This window comes from Atractosteus spatula (genome assembly GCF_055471065.1).
Source record: "Atractosteus spatula isolate fAtrSpa1 chromosome 10 unlocalized genomic scaffold, fAtrSpa1.hap1 SUPER_10_unloc_1, whole genome shotgun sequence".
NCBI classification, from domain to species: Eukaryota; Metazoa; Chordata; class Actinopteri; order Semionotiformes; family Lepisosteidae; genus Atractosteus; species Atractosteus spatula.
The window spans coordinates 3,565,664-3,575,693 of NW_028296612.1; the positions used below are offsets into that span (position 1 = coordinate 3,565,664).

The window sequence follows — 10,030 nt, forward strand, 5'->3', positions numbered from 1 at the left end:
CGATGATCTTCTGGGCCATATTGACCATTCTCTGCAGTGCCTTTCTCTCTCTCGAGAAGAGGTGTTGCCGTATCACAGGGTGATCCCATTGGTGCAGCGGTAGAAGTTCACCAACAGGGGGTACTGGCGCCCCCCATCGGCTGAGGCACCTCAGGAAATAGAGGCGCTGCTGAGCCCTCTTCAAGATAGAGTCCGTGTGCGCAGTCCAGGTTAGACCTTTAGAGATGTGAATTCCCAAAAACCTAGAGCTGGTGACTGTTCCCACTTCCGTTCCATCAGTACTGAGTGGGCCGTGAGCGTGCGCCCGGGCTAACCCCCGTCTCGCCGCTATGCAGAGGGTCTATTTTCGCTCTCCTGCCTCTCCACGGTTCGTCCCTTCCCAGAACCCCCACAGCTGTGCGGCCGGACTTCCTGCATCTCCTGTCTGGGGCAGACGAGGAAGAGGCTCCGATGGTGAACCGAGCCGGTGGGCGCTGGTGTACTGGCGCTTGCCCCTCCAGATGCCGAACTCACCCCCTCCCGTCCCGGGGCTGGGCCCCCTCGTTGGCGTCCCTCCCCGGGCGGGCCGCTACCAGCTCCCTTGGCCCTCAGGGGTCGTTCGGCCCTCTGGTCCGTCTCCCTCATCGGTTCTGTTGCCCACTTCTCTGCATCTCTTGGTCGCCTTGTGGTAGCAGGTGCCGGAGGCCATGTGGACCTCCGTGTGCCTCTCTGCCCAGTTCCCCTGGAGGCCGGAACCGTGCCCCCCCTGCGGGGCCTCCCCTGCCCTCCTCCAGTGGGGCTGGAGACGCTTCCCTTCTGCCATCTTCTGCCTGCCAAGCAGAGGTCTTCTCCAGGTTTCTGGAGCAGCAGAAGGAGCCCCCTGGCCTGTGTCCTCGGGGGGTGAGCCCAGCTAGGCGCAGGCGCCCGGAGAAGAGCCTTCGCTGGGCTCGAGGAGGGAGACGAGCGCTGCGGGCCAGCCTGCACACACCCGGGCCCGGCCAAGAGGCGGGAGAGAGGAGGGAGAGGAGGGAGCGGACAGCACCCAGCTCAGCGGCTGCCTGGCCTCAACCCGAAGGGCTCGACCCAGGGCGAGACCAGCTCTCTCCGGGAAGCTCCGATCGCCCCCCAGGCCCCTTGGGAGACCGATGCTGCGGACAAGCCAGGCCCACTTGATCTTACCCACACTATTCCCAGAACCCCGAGGGGAGAGAGCCACTCCCAGCCGTTTATACAGTCCGGTCCCCCCAAGTCCCGCTCACTCGGGTGCTGCTCCCAGCCCGCCTTGCGGGCGCTTAGCTAAGGGGGGCCCCTAAAGCGTCCGGCGAGGGCGCTACACTCGCGTTCTCGTGTGAAGTGTCTTTCCCCACGCTTGACGACTGCGGGTTGCAGGATGTGATGGCTGTGTGACGTCACATCCTCCCTGCTCCCCCGGAAGAGAAGGACCGCCCCCCCTGTTCGCTGACGAGCTGCGCTCCAGTTTGGGTTGGGATCCGCGGGCTTTGCGTGGATATTGCGTTGGGTACGTGTCGTCTAGCGACATGACAGGACTTTAATCGTCTGCGACCTGCTTCAGGCTGTCAAAAGAAGGTAGAGAAACGAGGGAGGTCTAAGTCACCTGAAAATTACTTTCACTTTCGGTGGAACGTGATCTCCATTAGCTCATCAAGCACTTGATCTGGAGCAATCACAGGTAAAGCTGTTTTTTTCTCTTGTAAATAACAGCTCATTTTGGAACGTCAGTAGCCTTTTTACGAAGAGTCCTAGGGATATGAAAACGCCTGCGTTGTGCATCAAGTGATGTGTGAATGTTTTCACAGCTTTCGCTTCGGCAGCTTCGACAGGAAGTTATGAAGTGCAGAAACGGAGACAGACTTCCGGGGTTTCTAGAGATCTCTGAATCCTCACAGTGTGAATATCTACAGCACTGCTCTCTCTGAGCCACCGGGGTTAGAAACTACAGTAACACACACAGACCTGCAGGGTTTCTAGAGATCTCTGAATCCTCACAGTGTGAATATCAACAGCACTGCTCTCTCTGAGCCACTGGGGTTAGAAACTACAGTAACACACAGACCTGCAGGGTTTCTAGAGATCTCTGAATCCTCACAGTGTGAATATCTACAGCACTGCTCTCTCTGAGCCACTGGGGTTAGAAACTACAGTAACACACACAGACCTGCAGGGTTTCCAGAGATCTCTGAATCCTCACAGTGTGAATATTGACAGCACTGCTCTCTCTGAGCCACTGGGGTTAGAAACTGCAGTAACACACACAGACCTGCAGGGTTTCTAGAGATCTCTGAATCCTCACAGTGTGAATATCAACAGCACTGCTCTCTCTGAGCCACTGGGGTTAGAAACTACAGTAACACACACAGACCTGCAGGGTTTCTAGAGATCTCTGAATCCTCACAGTGTGAATATCGACAGCACTGCTCTCTCTGAGCCACTGGGGTTAGAAACTACAGTAACACACAGACCTGCAGGGTTTCTAGAGATCTCTGAATCCTCACAGTGTGAATATCAACAGCACTGATCTCTCTGAGCCACTGGGGTTAGAAACTACAGTAACACACAGACCTGCAGGGTTTCTAGAGATCTCTGAATCCTCGCAGTGTGAATATCAACAGCACTGCTCTCTCTGAGCCACTGGGGTTAGAAACTGCAGTAACACACAGACCTGCAGGGTTTCTAGAGATCTCTGAATCCTCACAGTGTGAATATCTACAGCACTGCTCTCTCTGAGCCACTGGGGTTAGAAACTGCAGTAACACACAGACCTGCAGGGTTTCTAGAGATCTCTGAATCCTCACAGTGTGAATATCTACAGCACTGCTCTCTCTTCTAGGTCTGCACACAGCCTCACACATACTGGTTTACTACATAGATACAAGAACCGTAGTGAATATGGCCGCACCTGTGTTAAAAGCTGAAATCGCTGTTCTTTGTGTATTTTAATTGGATGGTGATATGGATCTTGCTCCCAGCCTGGTAGTATCCCTGTATCTCCCGGCTTGTCTTGTAGTGGAGTTCCTCATCACAGAGTTTGTTCAGATCTTCTGTTTGAGGCCTCTTTGTGTTTGTGAACTGGTTTGAACCCGGTGCAGTTCAGTGAGGGTCAGGACTGTGCTGGTGGTGCAGGTGTGTCTGCTGGCCTGGGGCAGGAGACAGACTGGCTGCCCTCCCAGTTTGCAGTGGAAGCGATGATGGATATTCCCCAGAACCCCTCACACTGGGCCAGGGCACCTGGGTAGACCACAGACCAGCTCCAGAATAAACTCATGAACGCAGAGAGACGAGAGAGGTTTCCTGGAAACGTTATGTAGAGAGTGGAATACAAAGTGGCTTCATTCTGAAAAATCTGAAAGTCTCCCTCCTGTCCACTGCTGTCCGCCATGACACCTGGAAAATAGAGAGAGACAAGTCCAGGGTCGACCGTTGTCGTTCTGAGTGCGGTTTTCTGTCCCTGGTTTTTTAAACGTCACGTTCCAGAAACCTTCAACCGTCCCAGATGGGGACACCCAGCCTGCAGGCAGGGAACACACAGCATGAACCCCTAAACAAATCTGTTCATCATCCTACGTGTACGTCTTATTATATATATATAAAGCCCGGTGCCTTTTGTCCTGTTTCGAATTAGCTTCATCTCGATAACCGCAAGATTTAAGACCTGATTATGTCCTCGTGAAAAAAAACAAAACTTTTGAGCCATCGCTGAAATAAAGGCCACCCAGGCTGTGCTTGTACCCCTCGTTTTTAACAGCGTGAAGTCCCTCAGTAGAGCCGTGTTCTTGGGACAGGACACTGAAAACTCCCCTCTGTGGGGTGGGTTTATTTCATATTTGCTGATGGTGGACGTGCTCGTTTTTTAAAGGGGTTGGTAAATATGTGCTAGGTCTTGAAACCAGAAACTGAAGATACAAGGAGGTTTATTCGTGGGTGTCCGAGTTCAGGGTGTGGTTTAGTATCGTTCCAAAGCGTCTCAGTGCCACCCAGTGGATGGGTATTCAAAGTCCTTCTCAAACCGCGAGCTGATGGTGGATGAGCTCGTTTTTTTCGGAAGGGTAGGAATGAGTAGATTAGGAAAAGGGAGTGGACAAATACCAGAGCGTTTGGGCAGCCCGGCGAGCACCGCTGGCTCTGTCACACCACCCGGACTGGGCCTGGAAAAGGCTGTTTCTCGGAACGCAGGCTCTGACCGAGGAACAGGTTGTGAGCAATACCGCCGAGAGACCGGCAGCCACTCTGACAGACCTGAGGAGCTCAGGGGCTCAGAGTGGAGTCAAGGCGCGTCTCAGAAGAACACCGGTCAGCTCAGAAAGGACCTTCTTACAGTCTCTCTGGAGCTTGCAGCACAAGCGGGATTGAGCTAGGATTTGGGAAAAGGTGCTGCAGCCGGATGAGACCAAGATTGAGCTTTTTGGACCCACATTCGAGGAGCTGTGTGTGACGCTGGGCTGACACGGCCCACGTCCCTGCAGTGAGGCATGACAGAGGCAGCATCGTGCACTGGGGGGGGGGTCTGCTGAAGATCCGGCGCTGGGGAGCAGGGCGGTGACGCCACATTCACCATGGCTGTGTGGCTCAAGACAGACGAGCCGAATGTCCTCGAGTGGACCGGTCAATAAAAGTCAACGTCCCCACCTCAACCCCAGCCAGAATCTGGGGTCCTCAGGCGCTGTCCCATGACTGTGAATGAGCATCACTCCCAACCAGTGTGCTGAGCTCGTGCACACCTCCTGTGCCATGAAAGACAATGTGTGTGGGGTCTGCAAACTTCTGCAAACGCTATATTTCAGTTTTTGACTTCTCGATATTTGGCAGCAGATAACTGCTTATTCTGTTTGCCATGCCCCATACTGACTGGAAAACGATGGGCGCGTATGTTTTGTATGTTTTGTAATCCTGCAACTTTTGGAAACGTTTAAAGGGTTTGGATACCTTTGCATGGCACTGAAAATAAATGAGAGCACGTTTACCTGGTTGTTCTAGTGTTGAAAGAACGCATTGAACATTATTATGACATCCATTTTTATTTGTAGAATTTACTCCTTGTAGCTGGATCCTGGTGTCTTTTCATCATCTGACAAAGAACATTCTTACTTTGTATTTTTCCTGACTGGTTATTTAAACCACAGTGGACACCGGTTTTCTTTTCGGCTTGAATTGCCTCATTCATATTGCAATCTTACTGCAGGTCCCTCATCATGACGGTCCTGGCTGTTGTCCTGACGGTGTTTTGCTCTCAAGGTAAGAGATCAGAGTTGTCGTTCGCTCGCCTGTGAAGAAATGCTGTCCACAAGCAGGTACAGTCACGTCCAGAGTGCTGTGTCTCACTGTTGTGTGTTTTAAGGGAGCTGAAGTCTGACTTGTCTTGCTGAGTGTCTCGCTGTCTGTCCTTTTTCTCCCAGTGTGCTCTGCTCTCCTCTCTGTGTCTGGGCTGTATGGGGACACAGTCTTTCTGCCCTGTGATGGGAGCTCCTACAGACACATTACTCAGGAAAAAAAGATTATACAGTGGGAGACTGCCAGTCACCGTGTGGTGGATTTCTACAAAGGACAAATCCACACTGGCCCAGGGTTCGAGAACAGAGCTGAGCTGTCCAGAGAGAGGATCAGAGCTGGAGATTTCTCCCTGATCCTTCATAATGTGAAATTCTTGGATGAAGATACCTACGAGTGTCGAATTGTGGATGAAAACAGCTACAGGAAACTCCTGGGAGATGTGAAGCTCACAGTTCTAGGTAATCTCCTTTCTCTCCCTTGTGATCCGAGCAGTTTGAGGAAATCAGTTCTGTAAGAGAAAGGATCCTGAGAAAGGAGCTGTTTTTCCTCTTTTAGATTTTTCTGCTACACTTCTTTTATCCCAAACCTCAGAAAAGGGTTGTTGCTAAATTTTAGCTCATTATAATGGCCGGGGCTCGACTCAGGCAATGTTGGGTTACGTTGCTGAACTCTCTCTTCAGGAGAGTCTGGGAATTTTGGGAGAACACTGCGTTTTTCCTGGTGTTTCTGACTGATCATTTGTCAGTGCAAGAGGAGAACATCAGTCTCTCCTGGGGAGACCCCCTCAGTGTCCCTCTGCGCACACAGCAGGCTGTAGAGCTGTGGTTCAGGCCTGAGGGAGGAGAGTCTCGCAGGCTGATAATTTGCTGTATGAATCAGTCTTACTCTGTACCTTGAATTTCAGCTCAATCAAAAGTCCTCACCCAACATTCTGGAGACAATCTGACTCTCCCTCTCTACACTGCTGGTCCAGTGGAGGTGCTGTTTGATCCTGCAGGATCTGCCCAGTCTCACAGAGTCTTACTGAGCAGCGCAGGGCTCCCTGGCCCCGGGTACGAGCAGAGAGTGTGGGTGCAGGACGGCTCTCTGACGCTGCGCTCCCTCACACCAGCTGATCAGGGGAGCTACACAGTAAGGAACCTTCAGGGAAACAGCATCAGCACTGCGATGGTCACTGTGGGAGGTGAGTCGTTTTGATCTTCTGAGCAGCTTTCACGCAAACGCAGCTGCTCAGTCATCGCAGGAGTAGTCTTCAGACAGCAGCAGGCTGTCACGTTTCCAGGAAACACTTGCTGGCTTCAGTAACCTAGAGCAAGGCTTCTCGAGCTGTGAGCCACCCCCGAAGAAGCACTAATGCAGTAGATGGGCGGCACAGCAGCACAGGGGAGGGGTTGGTGATAAATAGTTTCCTCTGAGTGAGTGCAGTCTTTACAGCTGATGAATTGCTGTCTGCATCATTCTTTCACTCTGCTCCTTTCCTTGAATTTCAGCTCGATCAGAAGTCCTCACCCTGCAGTCTGGAGACAGTCTGTCTCTCCTGCTCCACACTGCTGCTCCAGTGGAGGTGCTGTTTGACCCTGCAGGATCTGCTAGGTCTCTCAGGGTTTTACTGAGCAGCGCAGGGCTCCCTGGCCCCGGGTACCAGCAGAGAGTGTGGGTGCAGGACAGCTCTCTGACACTGCGCTCCCTCACACCAGCTGATCAGGGGAGCTACACAGTGAGGGACCTTCAGGGAAACACCATCAGCACTGTGATCGTCACTGTGGAGGGTGAGCAGGTCTACAGCAGGGGGACTAGAGGGGTCTCCACTCCTGACAGAGGGGGGTTCTAATATTGCTCTCTGTCCTGATTGTCTTCCAGCTCACAGAGACAATGTCACCCTGCAGGCTGGAGCCTCTCTGTCTGTCCCCCTGTTCACTGGAGAGCCAGTGGAGGTGCTGTTTGACCCTGTAGGCTCAGGAGACTGGACCTCAGTGTGTTCTGTCCAGAGGAGCACAGCCAGCTGTGTCCCCCAGTACAGAGACAGAGTGTCAGTGGAGAATCAGGAGCTGAGACTGCAGGAGCTGAGGGCGTCTGATCAGGGGAGCTACACAGTGAGGAACCTTCAGGGAAACACCATCAGCACTGTGATCGTCACTGTCACTGGAGGAGGTGAGTCTTCATTACAGGAAAAACTATGAGTTAAGCTCATCTTCAGTTAAAGTAAATGTCTTCTATCATTCAATCTCAGTATACAAAATCAAGCAACTGCATGAATAAAACTGACTTGAGATCAGCCCTCTGCTCCAGCTGTTTCAGTGCTGTTTTCTCCTGTAGTGTGAAACCAGTCCGCTGCTGTTTCAGATATGAGAGGTGAGGCTGTCTTGTTTTCCAGCTCCTCTCCTGGCGTCTCTCGGGCTCTGAGCTGCGATTAGAGATGTGATTCTTGACAACAAGATCCCTTACTGACGTAGAAAGCTTTGTGTCTCAGACGCCGGCTGCTGGATATTTTTCATTTTGCTGCGCTAGGTTTGTTTTTATTGAATTGCCTCTGTTCTCGTTTTTTTTCAGACGCAAGGACCATGTCATGGTCTGCAATTGCTGGAATCACTGTTGCGGTGTTGGTTGTGCTGATGTGCTGCATTGGGTGCTGTTGTAAGAATAGGTAGTGACCACTGTCCAGTCAGATGAAAGAGCAGGATTGTTAAGAGCCGTAAAGAAAACGGACACCTGGAGGAATCTGAGAAGCTCACTGATGTGAATCCAGAATCCAGAGCATCTGATATTTGAGGAAAAAGAAACGTTGGGGTTACAGGCGTCTTGCAAAAGCGGAGCACAGACCAATTTGACACATTTTTTGTTTCTCACCATCGCCTTGGGATATTTTGGACACTTTTGGGTGGTTTCTGATCCAACTTCTGCTGGACGATGCCCTCCGGGGTCGATAGGAGTAGGCCAGCCTGTCGTCTCCAGGTGCGAGGGAGAGAGGGGGTGTGCAGCAGATCTGCTGCCCAGCCATGTTGTTGAAGTAGCTCCCTACTGTCTCCTGTTCCCCTGTGCCTTACCGATCTGCTGCTTGCCCTCTCTCCCTCATACTGTGGAGTATGCTGCACATGCTGACACAGCTCCCTACTGTCTTCAATACATGTGCCATGTATGTGAGTGTTATTCATTGCACAGCCTAGGTGCATAGGAAGCTATTGTGTGGGAGGTGGGGGGGGGGGAACAAGCTGCCCAGCCCTGTGGTTGAAGCCGATACCCTGGCTCCTCTCCAGACACAGCTGGGTGAGCTCCTCCAGTCAGGACAGGAGGCTCTTCTGTACACAGAGGGGGGTGGGGGTGGGGAACAAGCTGGGTGAGCTCCTCCAGTCAGGACAGGAGGCTCTCCTGTACACAGAGGGGGGTGGGGGTGGGGAACAGGCTGCCCAGCCCTGTGGTTGAAGCCGATACCCTGGCTTCTCTCCAGACACAGCTGGGTGAGCTCCTCCAGTCAGGACAGGAGGCTCTACTGTACACAGAGGGGGGTGGGGGTGGGGAACAAATTGCCTGGCCCTGATGTTGAAGCAGATCCTTGCCAAAGAAGCCAAGACATTAATGAGGCATTAACTACCAATATCCTCTTGTTAGCGGCCTTACTTTTATTCTTCAAGCGCTGGATAGTTGGAACGGTCTTCGTTATAAAGATAATGTAGACTCTGTAGTTTGACTTGTATTGCTTACTAGCAGCTGCTGCTTGGAGCACTTGTTACTGTAAAAGTTTGCTGTACATCATTTGTTTTTTTAGTTTTTCAATAAAAAGAATCAAAGACACAAGGGGCTTGTTTGTCCTTTGTCTCCGGAAGGCGTTCTTATTTTGGAAGCTCCCAGTCCCAGTTTTCCAGTCTCTCTGGGGGGGAGCCCGAGAGCCGCTGTCCCTCGTCCCCGAGCCGAGAAGAGTCGGTCCCCTGGGAGACCTGGGCCTGGGAGCCCGCTCTGTACTCGAACCCCGGCCCCCAGGGGCCAGACGCGCTCTCCCTGAGATCTCGGTGGTCTTGACCTCCGTGAGGAGAGTGGGAGTGGTCCCCTTGTCCAGACTCCCAGTCCTGCTGCTCGGAGCCCAGCGGCGCTGTCCTCTTGTCCAGACTCCCAGTCCTGCTGCTCGGAGCCCAGCGGCGCTGTCCTCTTGTCCAGACTCCCAGTCCTGCTGCTCGGAGCCCAGCGGCGCTGTCCTCTTGTCCAGACTCCCAGTCCTGCTGCTCGGAGCCCAGCGGCGCTGTCCTCTTGTCCAGACTCCCAGTCCTGCTGCTCGGAGCCCAGCGGCGCTGTCCTCGCGTCCAGACTCCCAGTCCTGCTGCTCGGAGCCCAGCGGCGCCCTGCAGACTCGCGCTGCAGAAGGAGACAGAGTCCAGGGAAAATGAGACTGACGGGGGGCTGTGGCGTCTCTCCACGTCTCCTGACGGCCGTCCAGCCTGCAGAACCGCACACGCAGGGCGCCCAGCTCCTGTCCGAGGGGAACTGGTCCTCCATCATCCCCCAGGGAAGGCAGGTGTGATGTTGACACCCCTCCAGGGAAGTGAGGCAGATCCTCCTGCAGGGCAGTGTGGTTGTGAGACGGATCCTGGGTTTCTGAGTGTAGTGGGATGAGGGCTGTGGTTGGGCGGAGCTGGGATTGGGAAATTAACTGTTGGGCTCAGTGTCACTAGTGCTGGGCTTGTGTGTGAAAGGCTCAGAATTAGACAGTGAGAGGGCTGTGACACATTCAGAATGCCTGAAGAGCTCTTATAGGATCGAGTCTTTGATAACACTG

At 53.2% G+C, this 10,030-nt stretch overlaps 1 protein-coding gene across 1 annotated transcript; it reads left to right on the top strand.

The window, feature by feature from the left end:
* The first annotated feature begins 1,397 nt into the window (after window positions 1-1,397).
* Window positions 1,398-9,060, top strand: LOC148813469 (uncharacterized). The gene is made up of 7 exons (XM_088908242.1): window positions 1,398-1,669; window positions 5,177-5,229; window positions 5,391-5,723; window positions 6,170-6,448; window positions 6,756-7,034; window positions 7,126-7,416; window positions 7,816-9,060. Exons 2-7 carry the CDS (start codon window positions 5,187-5,189, stop codon window positions 7,911-7,913), a joined length of 1,323 nt encoding a protein of 440 aa, XP_088764368.1. The 5' UTR covers window positions 1,398-1,669; window positions 5,177-5,186; the 3' UTR covers window positions 7,914-9,060.
* Window positions 9,061-10,030: the final 970 nt, after the last annotated feature.

Bases quoted from the DNA above. Each gene is read 5' to 3' on its own strand.
- LOC148813469 (XM_088908242.1), top strand. From the start codon at position 5,187: ATGACGGTCCTGGCTGTTGTCCTGACGGTGTTTTGCTCTCAAG. The intron at 5,230-5,390 runs GTAAGAGATCAG...TTTTTCTCCCAG, and splicing joins GACGGTGTTTTGCTCTCAAG to TGTGCTCTGCTCTCCTCTCT. The intron at 5,724-6,169 runs GTAATCTCCTTT...CTTGAATTTCAG, and splicing joins TGTGAAGCTCACAGTTCTAG to CTCAATCAAAAGTCCTCACC.